The sequence below is a fragment of the Castor canadensis genome, chromosome 13, assembly GCF_047511655.1.
Source record: "Castor canadensis chromosome 13, mCasCan1.hap1v2, whole genome shotgun sequence".
NCBI classification, from domain to species: domain Eukaryota; kingdom Metazoa; phylum Chordata; class Mammalia; order Rodentia; family Castoridae; genus Castor; species Castor canadensis.
The window spans coordinates 78,058,489-78,077,448 of record NC_133398.1 but is presented as its reverse complement, the minus strand read 5'-3'; the positions used below and the strand labels follow the sequence as shown (position 1 = coordinate 78,077,448).

Sequence of the window (18,960 nt, the reverse complement as noted above, 5' to 3'; positions counted from 1 at the left end):
ATGCATGCTCCCAGAATTAGGCCCACTGCCCCTACCAGTGTTTTAAATCCACCTATGGCAGAAAACCACCCTCCAAACAAGTTATTAGGATCCCAGCTTTTCTTTGTTCATATATGGGGACTCCCAGATTTTCACCTTGTCTGGAGGGGAGCAAGAAGAAGGGTGGTCTGATGGAGCCCAGCACACAAGACTCAAACCAGTTTCTAGGCAACACTATATTTATAGGGTTACAGGTGCCTTGACTGCAGTTAGGGGTAGTAGTGTCCTTCTAAAGGAGGACTAAGTGTGTAGCCCCGTGCCATGTGGCCCATGAAACACAACTCCAATAAGAGCAAAAATGATAACCCTCATTATTACACGGCCAGGAGTTGTCACCCCGGCACATATATTTTTCATTTGATGTGTAAGTCCTTTCCCAACCCAGGCCCCCACAGGCACAGCCTGTACCTCCACATAGTTTGTCTATGGCTGCACGTGCATCAAACAATAATGACACTAGCTTTTCAGGATCGAACACCTGGGTGTGAGTAACAATGTTCCCAGTGAGGTGGCCACTCCTGAGTTCTGACACTGCTCCACAGTGTGATAAGTGGGGTTGAGGCAGGTAAATTGATTATCACACTTGATAGATTGTGTGATTGTGAGTGCATGACCCAATAACAGAGCCTGCACAGGAATAGAAAGTGTAGAACAGTAAAGTCTTAGTATCAATACTTCCTGCCAGTGCAATGCGCATGCATGGGTCACAGGAGGAGGATTTCTGGGCCATGGAAGGAAAGCAGATCAAGAGTCAGATGAGGAATAAGAACTTGTGTAGGAGTGGAAGAGGGAGAGAGTTTGCAGGAGAGGCGTAGCCACATGGGGCCCAGAGGTACGCAAGAGTACTCATCCTTTACTATAGTGGAAGAGCCTGAAGTTGGTGGGCAATGTTTTATCCTTGAAAGGTGCTGCCAATGGGGGGGGGTCCCGTTGAGCTTTGACAGTGGTGGGTGTTGTGAGGATGACCAGATGAGGGCCAGTCCACCAAGGTCCCAACGGAGAGGGTTGAAGATCCTTTAGGAGAACAAGATCCCCTAGTAGAAACTGTTATAGGGCCCTCTGAGGGGTGGGGCAGGATCTGGTCTGCATGCTCTCTGAGAAGTTCCTGGAGGAGATTAAGATAAGATAGTCAGCCAGAGGAGCAGAGTCTACTGAAGGCAAGTTTCCTAAGAGAAATGGGTAGCCATACATTACTCAAGACCCAAATAGGAGTATTAGAAGGAGCATAAAAGGTGTCTACTAAGGGATGTATATCTAGTAATCCAGATTCTATGAAATCCTGTAATTCCCAAGAAAGCTGTAAGCTGCTTTTATGGTATGGGGGAGTGGGAAACGGAGGATTGGGTTGATTCATTCATGACTCAGAGAGTGAGTCTGTCCCTTTAAGACCGCACCTAGGTAGGTGACCTGAGGGAAACCTAATTGAGCCTTCTCCTTAGAGACTTTGTATTCCCAGAGGCCAGAAAGTTTTTTTTTTTTTAAAGGACTCAGTCACCCTGCAGGTGAGGGGCTGTGTGGCTCTGCACTGAAGTCATATTGAAGAAGGGTGGCCGCTGGGTACTGCCAATCTAATTAGTCTCTGGTTAGGGCCTGTCCACAAAGATGAGGGCTGTCTTTAAATTCCTGTGGCAAAACTGACCAGGTTAGTTGTTATGAAGCGTTTGTGGTACCTTTAAAGGCAAATAGAGGCTGGCTGTCAGAATGCAGGTTAAATGTAGCACTTTTGGATAAAAAAGAGCTTTAGCTCATTATTTTACATAAACTGACACTTTTAACTCTGTAAATGTTTGTATCTTATTTAGATAAAGTATAGACACAGAACAAAGTTATAAGGTGGTCATTTAAGAGACCTTTGCATGAGCAAATACGTAAATGAATTCTGATTTAGTAGTACTTAAAGCTTAACAAGATCAACAGAAAACACAAGTAATTTCTTTGATAAAATCTTTCCCTATAAGACTTTTTTTGTAGATGTTACTCAGAGCAGAATAATATTAAGATAGCCTTATTAATTTATGGACATAGAGAACTAGATTTTAGTTTGACATGACCTTAAAAATCTTTTAGGCAACTCCTAGATTATAGTCAACTTTAACTTTACCACGCACTGAAGCTTTTATTATACACTTTTAAAACTTACTCAGACCTTCATACAACATACTAAACCCTTTGATGGTTTGTCCTTATTCCTCCTCCCCATATTTGAAACAATCTTTAGGACAAACCCTTCTTTACAAAATCCTTTCTCATCCAAAAAACCATCATTCCTTTTTCCTTCAACTTCTCAAAAATACGTTCAATACCTATCTATATCCTTTCCAGTTGTTTACTTTTCAACTTGTATTTTAAAATTAACTTTTATAAGAATTTTAAATTAAATAAAAGTGTCTTTCCTTTTTGGCTGGTGGATGAGAACATCCCCCCCCCCCCCACCATGAAGATCTGTGAAGGATAAAGCTTACCTGAAAAGTCAGGTAGCACCAAGTAGGTGATTGAGGCCTGCCTGCTACTTGGATGGTTACCCTGGGATCCTCGGAGGTGATCTTGAAGGGGGCCGAGGTCCCAGGGCCATGTCAGTCTTCTGCCGCCAGGTCCAAGAGGTCTCTGTTGAGAGTGGGAGTGGGAGACTGACCTACTTTGCAGAGACAAAGAGGGGCAGTCATCCTTCCAGTGCCCATTCTGGCCCACATTGTGGATAGGGTCCTGGCAGCGGGCAAGGTGAAGGGCAGTGTTTTGCCCAGTGTCTTGTCTGGTTGCAGTTGAAGCAGGCCCTGGAGGTGTGCGTTGTTGTCCGGCCCGTCTCGAGGTTGTAGGAGGCAGCCTCAGCACAGCCGCCAAGAGTTGGGCCTTTCGCTGGTCTCAAGCCTCATCTCAGTTATTAAATACCTTAAATGCCATTTTCACAAGATCTCCCTGCGGGGTTTCAGGACCATCCTCTGCCTGTTTAAGTTTTCTTAGACTATCAAGGAAGGATCAGGAAATAAATGAGAGTTGAGAATAATTATTCCATCCTTGGAAGATGGGTTTCATGCCAAATTATATCATATGCTTGGGTTAGGTATTTAAATTCTTTAATATAGGAGGTTGAGTCATTAGAGGAGTTTAGTCTCTTTTCAATTTTAGAGAGATCAGTCATGAAAAAGGGCACATGAACTCTGATAATGTCATCAGCTCCTGCCACCTCCCGGAGTGGTACAGGTGGGCTGAGCGTGCTTGGGAGGAGGTATGGGAGCGGGTATGGGATGCAGGTGGGGAGGAGAAGGGTGAGGGTATAGAAAGGGCTGAGGGCAAGGCTGGCGGTGTTGGTTCCTGAGAAGCCGAAGGCTCTGGGTCAATTGTGACCACTGTAGAAGGGGAATAGTGTGACGGATGTTTGGGAGAGCTAGCAGGGGTAGAAGAAGGGGGGTCTGAGTCATGGGAGGATGGGGTGGGAGAAGAGATTGAAGTAGAGGGCTGGTGGGAGAAGTTGGGAGGTGGGCAGACAGAGCCCGTGAGGTCACAAGTAAGAGAGTTCAGTGGGAGAGAGAGACACAGACTTTGAGGGGGGTTTGTCACTGGCAAGGAGGATTTGAACAGCATTACAAGATTGGAGCAAGGAGAGTCGAGAGTGGAGAGAAAGAAAAGCTTGGACGAATGGATTTTTAGATCACTTGCCCTTGTGATGGCAGAAATTGTCAAGATCTAGAAGTGTGTGAAAATCAGAAGCTCCGTTTTCAGGCCATTGTGAATGATTGTCTAGCTTGTACTGAGGCCAAATGGTGTTGCAGTCATAGATTAGTTGCTTAGGTTATATATCATCTTGGAGACCAAGGGGGAAGGTGTGGAGAAGGCATCCCGTGGACACATCTAATGTAGAGTGGGAGGTCCCATAATGTAGAAGGAGAGAGAGAGAGAGACAGCATTTCTTAGCATTGCCTTTATTTCAATTATTAATTTAAATCATAAAAACATGAAGCCACTTTATTTTCAATATGATTATATCTTTTAAACAAACTTTGTGGTCCTGGACATATTTAACTCTTCTGAGTAAAGAAATCTTTCTTTTTTACTCTTGTTTTGTGAAACTAATTTACTAGGTGGTGGATTGAATGGAGTGAGTTATATTTCAAAGAATAACATTAAATGCAGTGCTGTTTTAGAATTGAGCCAAGAGAAATGAGGCAAAAATTGAACTAACGTAGGTGACAAAAAAGGAAGAGTTAGGTTAGATCCAGGATTTTAAGACTACTGTTATATGCTGGTGGGTAAAATGGTCTTCCCAAGCACAGGTACTGGAGAGAATTGAGTTTGTCTATTTTTCTCATTTGCTGCTGTCATCAGGGCAGGATTAGGATTTCTGCGGATATTTATTTTGCTTGGTTTTGTTTTTTTTGAGACAGGGTTTCTTGCCCAGGCTGCCTGGAATTCGAGATCCTCTGCTTCAGCCTCCCAGTACCTGGGAACACAGGTGGGCCTCGCCGAGCCAGGCTGGGGTTAGGACTTTTGGTAGGTCCCTAGCCACTGGAAAGATGATCATGTTTTCCATTTCCTTAGGCAATTAAAAGATATTCATTTAGGAAGTGAATTAAAGCATAAATCAAGGTGAACACAAGATCCTCTTTTAAGAGTCTCTGAAATTAAACGTCCTATATAAAATCACCAAAGCTGAACTTTTGCTTTCTGCTTTTCCCTTCTTTGTTGGTGCCTTAGCCAGCGTCTGCTCCCCACGTCAGGTTCCAAGCCCCGCCCATACCGAAGCTCACAGGTGCCAGCTGTGCAAGCCCAACCCCACAGAGGAGCACCTCCCACCTCGCTCCACCACCTGGCCCATAGCTCCGCCCCCGGAAGCATCATCATGACGTCAGCCCGTCGTCGCCAGTGCCCGGCAGCAAATGAGCGAAGGAGGCTGTCGTACCCTCGCACGCGCATGCGCGCATGTTGCAGGCGTCCCGAAGACCTGGCGGAGCGGGGTGCGCATGGAGGCCTGAGGGCGGCGGGGGCGGAGCGTGCCGCGAGGTGGGGGTATGTCCGCGGCAGGCGCTGTCTAGGGGGAGGCCGAGCAGTCGCCACCACGCTTTCAGTCGCGGCGGGACGCAAACGAGCCAGGCCGAGGGCCTTGGCGGCGATGCAGCGACGGCGGCGTGCCCCGCCGTCCGCCTCGCAGCTGCCCGAGGGCTGCGGGGGAGGCGGCGGCGGCCGCGGCGGGAACGAGGAGGTGGAAGTGCAGTTCTCTGCCGGGCGTTTGGGCTCGGCCGCGGCGGTTTCGGCGGCGGCAGCCACGCGCAGCACGGAGGAGGAGGAGGAGAGGCTCGAGCGCGAGCACTTCTGGAAGATCATTAATGCCTTCCGCTACTACGGGTAAGGAGCCCGTGGCGGATCCCCGCCCGCCCGTCGGGTCCCGGGCCCGACCTCCTGAGCTGGAGTCGGGCCCGAGTCCTCTCGCCCCACCCCGGCAGCTCCCAGCCCTGCACACCGCGTGTCTGCCGCGCCGTTCGTTGCTCAGCCTCGTGTCTCCTACCCGCGGGATCGCGTTAGCTCCCCTGCCTTCCGTCCCTTGTAAAAAGGCTTGGCTTTGGGGATGACCGACGTGCTGTAACACTTTTCAAGCAGAAGAGGATGGTGGTAAAATCGTCTAGTGTAGGACATGAGTCGATGTCTTCCAAACTTAATTTACGGAAAGCTCAAGTTCACCTACACGTGGGCATCCCTGGGACTTTTTTTTTCCAAACTGTGGCCAGTTCTGGTAATAGATTTCGCCTCTCCCCGCCCCCCCCCCACCTTGGCGGTGTGAATATACATGCGCTTTGGTGGCGAGCGACTGAATAGAGGGTTGCACAGTGGTTCTAACTGGTGGATGGGTAAGGGTAGAGATGGTTCTGATATTTCAAAATTTGCTAATTAATAAGGGAAATGAGAGAAGACACAGTAACAGCCAGCTTTACTTATTCTGCAAATGTGTATCGAATTCTCTTCTTGGGCTGGCTTACTGGGTAGTATGTACCTCATTCGTAATACAACTTCCTAACTTCAGTGTTTCTTCTAGATAGATGTTATAATAGCCTGTTCACAAAATTAAAATTTCAAGGGCTGGGTGTGTGGGTGATTGGTAGAGCGCCTGTCTAGCAAGCGCGAAGCCCTGAGATCAAACCCTAGTGCTGCAAAAATAAAAGAAAATGAGATAATTTCAAACTCTGAAAGGGACTTAGATCAACTGTATAAGATAACACAACTATTAATATAAGCGACACGAGAGTCCACTAAGTAGCTATCTTTCGAGCCTGCAGTTGGAACCAGATAGGCAAGACCTATGCAGGTAAAACCGTCTTGGACGGGGGCTTGCTGTGGTTTATGCTTTTTTTTTTTTTTTTTAATGTTGATCTCATTTGTATTGTAGTTATGTATATAAATCTCTTGCTTGACTGTGACCTCCTCAAGGGCAGGGACTAAGCCTTTTGTGTCATCAGTGCTTGGAAGTGTTATTGAAGCTCTGTTTTTAACATATAAAACATAGTAGCAAATACATTCCCAAATAGTGTTACCAGTTTTTGGCTGATGGTTACACTGGTTTGTTACTGTTTAGAATTTAGAATGTTGCCTTAGTAAGTTACTTGGGACCTGATTACATTTGTGACAGAATGTTATTTTGGAAGGGGGGGAGTGTGCTGGCAATCTAATCTAGGGCTTTGAGTTTACTAAGCATTTCCTCTTACACTTTGTAAAAATTTTTTAAGTTCAAATATCTCGTTGAAATAATTTACTAATTAAATCCAGGAGTAAAGGGCATGGGCTGCATTACTTCCAGAGCACAAAAAGGAATCAGTAGTTTGGGTATTTTATTTCTCTGATTCAGTAGCAACTGAGGAAGGAAGGCAGAACACCAGAGAATTAAATTTCATACCAGAATTGTGCCTGAAAGAACCATTTACAGTGACCTAACATCAGCCTGCTTAGTGGTAGGTGCAGAAAAATAAGGTACATTTTGCTGTTGAAAAACCTAGAAAGAATATTGGGAAATTGGGAATGTAGTAGCTTCAATTAATTGAATGTGTGTAATTATACCCAGTTTCAACATATTAGGACCAATTTAGAATAATAGGTGTTGTTAGGTGTAGAATGGGTGTTTGTGCTGGGGGAAGGGAGCTTTGACCTGGAACTAGTTTTAAGTGGCAGTAGAGAAAGGGAGCTGTGTACATGTGCTAGTACTTGTGACACTAGTCCCTGTACTATCATTTCTCTTTATCAGCTTAGTGTGGGATTAAAGAAATTTTTTGTTTTGTAAAAAAAAAAAAAGTCCTTCTTATTTGTATATGCTCTCTAGATGAAATACTTCAACTCTCTAGACTGAAAATAGTATAATATCAAAAATACACTTAAAAATAATGCATTAAAAAAAATAATAAAAAGAGCCCTCAGAGGAAAGCAGAAACCACACTAGATGTTGCATTCCACCCATGTTTGGTATTCTAAATTTACACTGTCCAGTATCACAAACCACATTTGGATAAATTTAACCTTTAATTAAAATTCAATAAAACTTAAAATTCAGTTGCTCAGTCTCACTGGTTACATTTTACATGCTCAGTAGCCACACCAGCTAGTATGTGCTGTATTGGAATGTAAGTAACAAGCCTTTCCATCACTGAAGTAAGCGGTCGTGGACAATCCTACACCTGTAGCAAGTACTTCCACATTTTGGAAGGTTTGGTTTTACTGCGAAATGTCTTCTCGTTAATATGTAGCATATTTAGATTAAAGGACATAGGCCAATAAATACCTTTTGATTCATGGGTATGGGCTCCTGATGCTATTACTTAGTTCAGAACCAGAGTCTGATTGTAAAACATTCCTTAAAAGCTGGATAGGCAGTTTATTAAAAAGGCCAAGAAGTAAATGTTTTCAGCTGTTAGGGCTAGGTATGGCTTCACAATTGTCCAACTCCATCCTTGTGTGGAAGCAAAAATAAAAATTATGTAAACAAGTGGGCTCAGCTGTGCTGCTTGAAGAGGCTGCAAAAAATGACCCCAGTAGTCAGTGTAAGATTTCCTGGCTACTGAAGTTAGCCCCAATTATAAGTATGGTAAGGATCAACTTGGTAAGAAGCCACTCTTTTATTTATTTATTTATTTATTATTAATATGTGCATACATATGAATAATATGGGTCATTTCTCCCCCTTGCCCCCACCCCCTCCCTTACCACCCACCCCATCCCATCCCTTCCCTTCCCCCCCCACCCTCTTGATACCCAGCAGAAGCTATTTTGCCCTTATCTCTAATTTTGTTGAAGAGAGAGTATAAGCAATAATAGGAAGGAACAAGGGTTTTTGCTAGTTGAGATAAGGATAGCTATACAGGGAGTTGACTCTCATTGATTTCCTGTGCATGTGTGTTACCTTCTAAGTTAATTCTTCTTGAACTAACCTTTTCTCTAGTTCCTGGTCCCCTTCTCCTGTTGGCCTCAGTTGCTTTTAAGGTATCTGCTTTAGTTTCTCTGCGTTGAAGGCAACAAATGCTAGCTAATTTTTTAGGTGTCTTACCCATCCTCATATCTCTCTTGTGGGCTCTCGCTTTTATCTTGTGATCAAAGTTCAATCCCCTTGTTGTGTTTGCCCTTGATCTAATGTCCGCATATGAGGGAGAACATACGATTTTTGGTCTTTTGGGCCAGGCTAACCTCACTCAGAATGATGTTCTCCAATTCCATCCATTTACCAGTGAATGATAACATTTCCTTCTTCTTCATGGCTGCATAAAATTCCATTGTGTATAGATACCACATTTTCTTGATCCATTCATCAGTAGTGTGGCATCTTGGCTGTTTCCATAACTTGGCTATTGTGAATAGTGCTGCAATAAACATGGGTGTGCAGGTGCCTCTGGAGTAACCTGTGTCACAGTCTTTTGGGTATATCCCCAAGAGTGGTATTGCTGGATCAAATGGTAGATCAATGTTTAGCTTTAAGTAGCCTCCAAATTTTTTTCCAGAGTGGTTGTACTAGTTTACATTCCCACCAACAGTGTAAGAGGGTTCCTTTTTCTCCCGCATCCTCGCCAACATCTGTTGTTCGTGGTGTTGCTAATGATGAAGCCACTCTTTTTTTTTTTTTGGTGGTGGTGGTGCTGGGGATTGCACCCATTGTCCCTAAACATGTGTTCTAACTGAGCACATGTCAGCCCCCTATTTTAAGAGTGTCTCTGGGTGTGTGTTACTACTAGCTTTGCATACCATTAAGTAACCAGGGATTAAGGAACATGCATCATTTCATCCTGCTATGCGTAGTTACTTCACTTTTATATCAGCAATTGATAGCATAACTCACCTCAGCTCCCCCTGCAGCTGTGGTAACACAAGTAGTCTCCTTGAAGAATCAAAAGTGGGAGCACAACTGAATATTTATTGATTACTTTTCTACAATATGTTGAAATGTAAAGATTCACTGGTGGCAAAGGTAGGCTTGCATTTTAGAATTCATTTGATTAGAGGTAAAGGTGGGGAGGGTGGCACAGTATTCCTAGGTAGTAGGCCTCCCATTAATCTTTGGGAGACATAATGGGAACAGTGGTAAAGCACCAGAGCTGGAGTAATTTGCAGACAACTTTGTCAAGTAGGGTCAAAAAGTGTGTCAGGCTTCTTAATTGTGGGACTGGGGGGGGCATTTGGGGACGATGACTGTTTCTGACTTGAGTGCATTTATGGTGTATCACTCATCAATATTAACTGCATAGGAAGAAGGGCACATGCTACAGTCAGTTTGGTTATGAATTTTGAGGTATGGGAAGGGAGGCTGTAGGGCATCTATTCCCAGGAATATTGGGAAAAAAAAGTTCTGTGAGACTGTTTAACCTATTGATAGTGAATTTTAAACTGTCACAGCCCTACTGTTTCCTAACATATATAAGGCCACTTTATATAATAATGTAAATTGATACAATCTTTCTGAAAATCATAAAACCTTAAAAATACTTAATACCTTCAGATCTGATCATTCTACTTTGGGAAATTTGTGCTAATTTTTTTCTAAAATATCATTTTCTGTTGCTATAACTGAATACCTCAGAGTAAGCAATTTATAAGAAAAAGAGGTGTATTTAGTTCAAGGTATTGAAGGCTAGGAAGTTGAAGGTTGTGTGGGTATATCAAGTGAGGTCCTTTCTGGTGGGGAGTCCACAGAGTCTGAGGCAGTGTAGGGAATCACATGGTGAGAAGAGGGGCTAAGCATGCTAATTTATCTCTTCTTGTCTTACAGGGCCACAATCTCTTTGGGTTAGGGCCCCATCCTTATGGCCTCATTTAACCTTAATTACCTTACAGGGGTCCCACCTTCAGATACCATAGCTGGATTAGGTTTCCATCCTGTTTATACTTCACAGTGGGTATTAAATTTTAACATGAGTTTTGATGGGGACACCCAAACTTTAGCAAGTATAGACACATTTTGCACACAAAAAATTCATTATGACCAGTGAAAAAACTGAAATGCCCAATAGTTAGGAAATAGTTTAGTAAATTTTAGTTGCATAAATTGGATTGTTAAGCAGTCAATTATAGTCATGTTATATTTGAGAACTTTTTCCAATCTAGGAAAACTCTTTTGATAAGGATGAAGAATTACAAGTACTCCTCAAACTTTCAGTTACCTGTGAGTCTTGGCTGAGAGGCAGATTCTAGGTCAGTAGATCTTGGATAAGGCTTGAGAGTGAGTCTGTATTCATAAACATTTCCAAGTGATCTGTGTACTTTTTTTTTTTTTTTTTTTGGTGGCACTGGGGTTTGAACTAAAAATCAGGCACTTTACTGTTTGAGCCACACTTCAGTTTGTTTTGCTCTGGTTATTCTGGCGACGGGGTCTCATGAACTATTTGCTTGGGCTGGCCTTGAACCTCCATCCTCCCAATCTCAGCCTCCCAAATAGCTAGGGTGCCCTGCACTGTACTATATTTTGAACAGAAAGATGTTAGATGAAATAAACCAGACACTGAAAGACAAATACCTCATATTGTCACTTTTATGTGGAATCTAAAATAATCTTAGAGGAATAGGGTAGTATGGTGGTTACCATGGTGTTGGCAAGGGAGGTTGGTGGAGAATGGAGATTGTTCTTCAGAGGATACAATGTTTCATTGTACTGGAGTAATAAATGATGTATGTGAGGTGACAGATATGTTAATTAGCTTGGTTTAATCATTATACTTTGTAACACAAAATCACTTTGTACCCCGTGGAAATATGCAATTGGAATGTCAATACTCAGTTTTTAGAAAAGGTGTTAGATGACTTTGTCTTCAGAACAAAACAGAAATGTGCAAAAAGTGGTTCCTTCTAGAAGAGGGGTTATTAGCTGTTTTTTCCCTTTCTACTTCTGTATTTTTCATATTCAGATTTTCACTGTCCTACTATTTTTTGAATATTACTGTGTTTTCAGCCTTTGAAATAAGTGTCTTGTGCAGTAGTTCCATTTTCAGTGAAACTCGGGGGGTGGACAGAGGGAGGAGTATTGTACCTATCTTGAGGGGTTTCCTATACATTTTTCAGAGTAATTTCTATTAAGTACTTGGCTTAGCACCTGGCATTTATTAAATCTCAAGCAGTGGTAGCTTCTACAAACATCATTATAATCATTTTTGCTATTATCGTGTTTTATACAACACAGTTGGAGCACAGTGGAAGGATGTAAATTGCCTGTGGTCACATACCAAATAGGTGACATAACCTGGGTTCCAATATAGATCTGCCTGACTTCAAAGCTCTCTACTGTCTCCAAGGAGAAAAATACCAAACGCCCGTGTACCTAATGCCATCTTGATCTCTTCACATTACCCCTAAGCGCCTCTCACACCAAACCACCACAGATAAGCTTCTAAAAACATGATATTTGTGCTTAAGTTTTGTCAAGAGCTTCTTCTGAGTTTATTACTGTTCTACAGTTAGAGAGTAAATTGGTATAAGAATGTTAAAATGAAAGAATTGTTTGGGTGAATAGATAGATTAAAAAGATTTAGGCAACCAAATGGAAAAGGTACTTTTCATTTTCATTTAGTATTGAGTAAGTGCCAAAGAATGCTTGTATATTTAAAATATAAGGAATAATACAGTGAATACCACCCAGTTTTTGTTTAAAAAAAAAAATCACTATATTCTAGCCCCATATTTCTATGCCCAGCCCTAATGGTACCTATTTTTAAGAGTTCCTTGGGTCTAGTATAATTGCTAGGTCATAGGACAGATTCCATATTACCTTTATTAGGTAATGATAAGTTATTTTCCAAAGTGGTTGTACTAATTTATGCACCCAACATTAGTGTACAAATGTCCTAATTATACCACTTTTTCACCAACATTTGATCTAGTCAAGCTTTAAAATTTGCCCATCTGGTTGATGTAAAATGACATTTAATTGTGAATGTACATTTAACTTTTGAAAATGTTGTTGTCTCTTTTGTTTGTTTGTTTTATAAGTAAGCAGTCCCCAAAGTGACCATTACACTTACCTGGAAGTCTTTGGAATGCAAAGTGTGAATATTGTCATGTGAAATCCTACATAATTCCAGTATACTTTTGTAGTATATAAGATCTCTCATAATAGTTTCCAGATCTCTCATAATAGTTTTCAGAATTCAACTTAGTTGGCTTTTAGTTTGTTTCAAAACCATTTTGTGTTAATTTTAAATTATTTTATTTCTTTTTGTTGTGTTGTGGTTCTGGGGATTAAACGCAGGTCCCTCGTGCATGCTAGGCAAGCACTCTACCATTGAGTTGTATCCCTAACCCATTCTAAATTATTTCCACAGCAGCATTTTGCTACTTTAATGATGGAGAAATCTAAGGCATTCATTCATCTAGTTTTACTAAAATTTAAGTTTGAAAATTGAACTCAGAAAAATGTGCATTAATCTTTTATTAGTTGATACTCTTTCACTTTAAGAAATGTACAATTAAGAAATTGTATATTTTCTCTTTTCCCCTTCTAAGTGGTGCAGGTATCTATTTTAATTGCAAGCTAATTGTGTTTGATTGGTTTGAGAAGGATTTGTAATAAAACATATAAAGCTCTGTAAGTTGATATTCTTAAGAAGCCAAAAGATTATAAATGAAGGACAGTATCCAACATAAAGGAATAATTATATAGAAAGACAGTCTTAGAATAAGGTTGTCTTCTGATGAAAATTCTTTTGCCAATTTAAAAAACACCTTTTATGTTTTAGCACCAGTATGCATGAGCGAGTGAACCGAACAGAAAGACAGTTTCGATCACTTCCAGATAATCAACAGAAACTACTTCCTCAGTTTCCTCTTCACTTGGACAAGATCCGGAAATGCATTGATCATAATCAAGAAATACTACTGACCATTGTGAATGATTGCATACATATGTTTGAAAATAAAGAATATGGAGAAGATGTATGTGAAAGTTTGTTCTATTTGTTTTTATTTTAGGATTTAGCTTCTATATTTTGAGGTCTTTAGATTATCTTACTGAATTTCAGTTTTATAGTCTTGCACTGCACAGGTCATTTACTCCACTCAGAGAATGTTTTCACTTGTATGTTCAGTCATTTACTGAGGCTACAAAGCAGTATGTCAGAGGCTGGTTTTGTTCACTGATGCTGTGGATTTTTTTTTTTTAAATACACTGTTGACATAAGTGTTTTAAATGTTTTGGTATATAAGGTTAGCGATTTAAATTTTTATAAAAGATTACTACTAGCTATGAAAAATTAATTTTTTTCAGTATGTTGATTCTGTTGATAACCTTTTACTTTAAGAAATTATTTTCACTTAACTCTCAAGAAATGGTAGTAGTAGAAACTGAAGTTCTCTTTTTGAATCCGCAGGATAGATAACAGTTGGGCCACACCAGTGTGAGTCTCTCCATGTTGCCCCAATAGTGACCTGGAGGGACTTTCTTCCCTCTTTTAGAGAGAGGATAGGGTGTTTGGTCCATAGCACCTCAGTTCTGGTCCTCTCTTGCTTAATTATATGGTGGTTTTATGATTAATGAAAGTTAATCTATTGAGGGTAGATGTGAAACCACCACACTATTCATTTAGGATCTCAAGCTGCTCTTGAGGTGAGAAGTAGTGATTTATCCACTAAACCACCTGTGTAGCCCCTTAATAGCATGTCCACTTAAGCATATTCAAAATTGATTCTCAGAAATTAATTGATTTCTGTTTTTTAAACAGGGGAATGGAAAAATTATGCCAGCATCTACATTTGACATGGATAAGTTAAAATCCACATTGAAACAATTTGTGAGAGACTGGAGTGAAACTGGGAAAGCAGAGAGGGATGCCTGCTACCAGCCAATTATTAAAGAAATTTTAAAAAATTTTTCAAAAGAGAGATGGTAAATAGTACCTTTTTTTTTTAAACCAGTTTCCTTAAGTTGTATAATCACTTAGTTTCTGTGTGAGACATTTCACAGTCTTGATTCATTTTTATAGTTGCTGTGTGCCTGCATGTTTTGCATGTGTGTTACATTCATTATTGGATTCTTTGTATGAGGTTGCATTCATATTTTGAGTAATTTTTGTTCTAGCAATTATGGGAAATCAATTATGAGAAAAGTTAAAATGAATACTTGTTATCGGTGATGGTGCATCTTATAATCTGCTTTATGGCAAAGCAAAAACCTGCAAATTTTTAATTTGTCTCATTATGATGTACCTATGTGCAAAGGAGAGCTCTGTACTTTGGAGAAGAAGTTCTTAACTTTTTTGTGACCTAGAGCCCTTGGACAGACTGAAGCCCGTGGTCTGCTTTTCAGAATAACGTTTACAAATGAATAAAATAAAATGCATAGAATTGTAAAGAAGTTAATTTGAAATAAAGTTACCAGAATACTTAAAAAGCAAATTTATGATATTAAGTGCTTTTTACAATGTATTGCATTAACTACAGTCTAGCAGCAAGTGTAATTACTGGATTATAAAAATGCTAAAAGGTATATGTGTTATTTTGAGAACTGCTGTGAAGTCCAAATGTGATTTTTGTTGGTTGCCTACATTAATAATTGAAGAAAATATCAGTTAAAGATTGATGAAGTTAAAATGTAATTTTTCCCCCATCCTTTTCATAGGCCCAGTGGATTTTATCCACAAAACCCTGGGATCCACTGGTCCCATATTCAGAACCCCTGAGTTTGGGTGTATCCTTCCAGAATTGTCAGTACATATGTGTGTCTCTTTTTAAAAACTTTTTATTTTGAAATAACTTCAAAATTATGGTTAAATTGCATGAATTTTACAGAGACCTCCCATGTACTCTTTACTAATTTATCAATTTTTAGCTTTTTTTCCACATTGCTTTATCATTTCCACCCTTTCCTTACCTCCCTCTCCCTCATTCTTGGCTTTATGTGTGTGTATAAAACCACACACACACTTATTTTTTAAAACCATTGAAGTGGTCAGTTTGTGTTTATGACACTTTTTTTTTTTTTTTTTTGCAGTACTGGGACTTGAACTTAGGGTCTACACTTTGAACCACTCTACCAGCCTTTTTTTGTGAAGGGTTTTTCGAGATAAGGTCTCACCAACTATTTCCTCGGGTTGGCTTCAAACTGTGATCCTTCTGATCTTTGCCTCCTGAGTAGCTAGGATTACAGGTGTGAGCCAAAAGTGCCCAGTGACACTTTTTTTTTAACTGCTTAATACATCAGAGTTTATTATCAAGAATAAAGGTATTCTCTTACAGTTATAAAATTGAGGAAAGTTAGCCGGTGGCTCACGTCTATAATCCTAGCTACTCAGGAGGCGCAGAGATCAGGAGGAATGCGGTTCCAAGCCAGCCTTGGGCAAATACTTCTCAAGACCCTATCTTGAAAAAACCCATCAGAAAAAAGGGCTGGTAGAATGGCTCAAGGTGTAGGCCCTGAGTTTAAGCCCCAGCACCAAAAAAAAACTGAGGAAAATTAACCTTAATACTGAATATATTCATATTTCATAACGTCCTTTAGAGTATTTATTTTTCCATGCAGTCTGGCATCTTAATTGTCAATGTCTTTAATTGAAACAGTTCTTTGGCCTTTCTTTGACTTTGTGACATTGACGTTTTTGAAGAATACAAGGAAGTTATTTTACAGAATATTATGTCCTTTTTCCTGATTTCAGTTACAGAAACATACAATGTCTGTCAATCCATCACTAAAAATTTAGGTTTGTTTAAACATTCATTTATGGTGTTACCTGGTTTTCCTACTGTTTAGTTATTATATCTCCTCTCTCAACTTGGAAGCAATTTCTGACAAGGCAATATTAGACCATGCTATTAATATCCTGCTTCCCTTCATACTTTATGCCCCCTAGAATTATCCTTCACTGATGATTCCTGCATGAAGCAATCTGTGCTGTGATGTGGCTTGGGAAGTGGTGATTTTCTAACTTTACGATTAGCAGTCTGCATTCTTCTATAATGAAGAGCTCTTCCTTCTCCCATACATACGTTTTTAACTATTCCTTAGGAAGGACTTGTGGTTCCTATTTTATTTGGTAGATTATTATCCATTACTTTTTTTTTTTTTTTTTTGGTACTTCCTGTTAAAGCAAGATATTTCAGGCCCATCTTCTCTGTTCCTGACTTCAGTTCAGGAGTTGGCTTTTTGTCCAAGGACTTTTTTTTTTTTGTAGTACTGGGGTTTGAATTCAGGGCCTACATCACTCCATCAGCCCTTTTTTGTGATGGGTTTTTTCGAGACAAGGTCTCAAGAACTATTTGCCTAGGCTGGCTTCAAACCGTGATCCTCCTCATCTCTGCCTCCTGAGTAGCTAGGATTACAGGCCTGAGCCAATGACACCTGGCTCCTGGTTCCTTTTAATGTGGAATTTACAGAGAAACCACAAGCTGACACCAGGTCTGTCACATTTTAATAAGGTGTCATTTCTTCTGGGCCTTTCAGTAGATGGACTCACACATCACACACACACACTCCCCCCCCCCACATAGTGGAAATTAGGAATTCATGCTGATAACTAATGTCATTCCTATCTATAGGTTTCCTCCTTGGTTTTGCCTCTTCTCTATATCTATTTACCTTTTTCCACAGTGAGAACCCTGGTGACCAATATCAGCACATTTGGTTTTATAAATGTTACATCTATTCCTCTATTAAAAAGAAACCTACTAAAAGGAGTTCAGGATTTTCTAGCAATTATTTTTCCCCCAGACTTAGGGTAAATAATAAAATATTCTTCACAATGTACTCAAATTAACCCTCTTGAACCTCCACTCCACTCTAGTCCATTCGCTTTTTTGTTTTGGTGGTACGGGTTTCGAACTCAGGCACTCATACATGCTAGGCAGGCACTCTACAACTTGAGTCACTCCGCCAACCCTTTTTGCATTGGGTGTTTTCTTTCTTTTTTTTTTTTTTTTTTTTTGGCAGTTTTACAACTTTATTTTCACTCAGCTGTTAACTTCTCATTCACATTGACTATCTGCAAATTTTTTAATGTGGTAACAAGAACATAGTTACCAAAGTTGAGAGCTTGTTTGGTGAGTCTTCATCCTTGTTATGTTTTCTGATCACTGCACAAGGACACACTGTGGGACATTCCTTATTCCTTTGGCCCTGATAGATAGCCTTTTCAATGCCCATCTGGAGTCCCCATCTCCTTCGTCGCAAAATTCTGGATTTGTCTGAGTGCCTCAGAGGCATGCTTCTTAAAGCCCACTCCATGAATTCACTTGTGAATGCTAATGGTGTATTCTCGATCACCAACCTGTTGATGACAGAACATCCCTTCTTCTTGCCACCCTTTGTGGGAGCCATCCTGCTGGGCCCAAGTTGGAAAGGTGGTAATTTTGAAATAGAGGCTCTTAAACTATTTGCCCCTGCTGGCTTTGAACTGTAATCCTCCTGATCTCTGTCTCCTAAGTAGCTAGGGTTACAGGTGTGAGGCACTGGCATCTGGCCCATTATGTTTTTTCATTTGAAATTCAGTATACCTAGGTTTGTTTCTCTTTGCTTTTAGTTTTAGGATGATTGTGTTGTCGTCCTCCCATTTTATTGATTTATTTTTATATTTTGATTTATGGACTATCCACTAGACTACAGAGTGATATTCCAGAAGTGCCATTTCTTCCCTTTTTTCTTCCATATCCCCTCTCTCCACACCCACATTTGGTATAGGCAATATTATTGGTTTCCAGTTCCCCCTCCCTCCAAAAATAATAGCGAGTACATTTAAAAAAAATTATCCCCTCTTGTCATACACAAAAGATTGCATGCTATATATTTTGCATTTGCTTTTTTTGAGTTAATATATCCTAGATACAGCTATATAGCAGTCCATGGAGATCTTTCTCAGTAATTTGCTACATTTGGCTGTATAGCTACTTGGCAATCTTACAACCATAAACTATGCTGCAGTTAAAAACCTTATGCATATATGCATATGTGGGGTTTTTGTTTTTTTGTTTTTTTGTTTTTTTTTTTGCCATACTGGGGTTTGAACTCAGGGCCTATACTATACCTTGAGTCACTCCACCAGTCTTTTTTTTTGTGTGTGTGTGTGATGGTTTTTTTGAGAATAGGATCTTATAGACTATTTGCCTGGGCTGGTTTCAAACTGCTATCCCCCTGATTTCTGCCTCCTGAGTAGCTAGGATTACAGGGGTGAGCCACCAGTGCCCAGCTTGTATTTTCATACTGTTAGAAGTATATTTTTAATTTAAATTTTTAGAAGTGAGATTGTCCAATCCAGAAGGTAGATGCATATGTACTTATTGGTATGCAATAAATTACCACAAATTTAACTATTCAGAATAGCACATTCAGAGCTTCTGTGCATCAGTCATCTGGATTTGAATTAACTGGGTCCTTTATAGGGTCATATAGGCTGCATCCAGGTGTCTGCTGAGCTATGTGCTTGCTTGAAGAGGATTGACTGGAAAAGCATTTGCTTCCAGGGTCACTCCTGTTGTTACATTTTGTTCATTGTG

At 40.4% G+C, this 18,960-nt stretch overlaps 1 protein-coding gene across 3 annotated transcripts in view; it reads left to right on the top strand.

Annotated features, from left to right (window-relative positions):
- The first annotated feature begins 4,961 nt into the window (after nucleotides 1-4,961).
- Carnmt1 (carnosine N-methyltransferase 1) overlaps nucleotides 4,962-18,960 on the top strand; it is a 33,729-nt gene continuing 19,730 nt past the window's right edge. For 2 of the 3 annotated variants that reach the window (XM_020186236.2, XM_020186245.2), the window contains exons 1-3: nucleotides 4,963-5,376; nucleotides 13,221-13,416; nucleotides 14,202-14,365. In XM_020186236.2, coding sequence (XP_020041825.2) covers nucleotides 5,144-5,376; nucleotides 13,221-13,416; nucleotides 14,202-14,365 — 593 coding nt within the window. In that variant the 5' untranslated portion in view covers nucleotides 4,963-5,143. Of the gene's footprint in view, nucleotides 5,377-13,220; nucleotides 13,417-14,201; nucleotides 14,366-18,960 lie in introns of all 3 variants that reach the window. The other variant, XM_074052068.1, reaches the window with a different exon arrangement.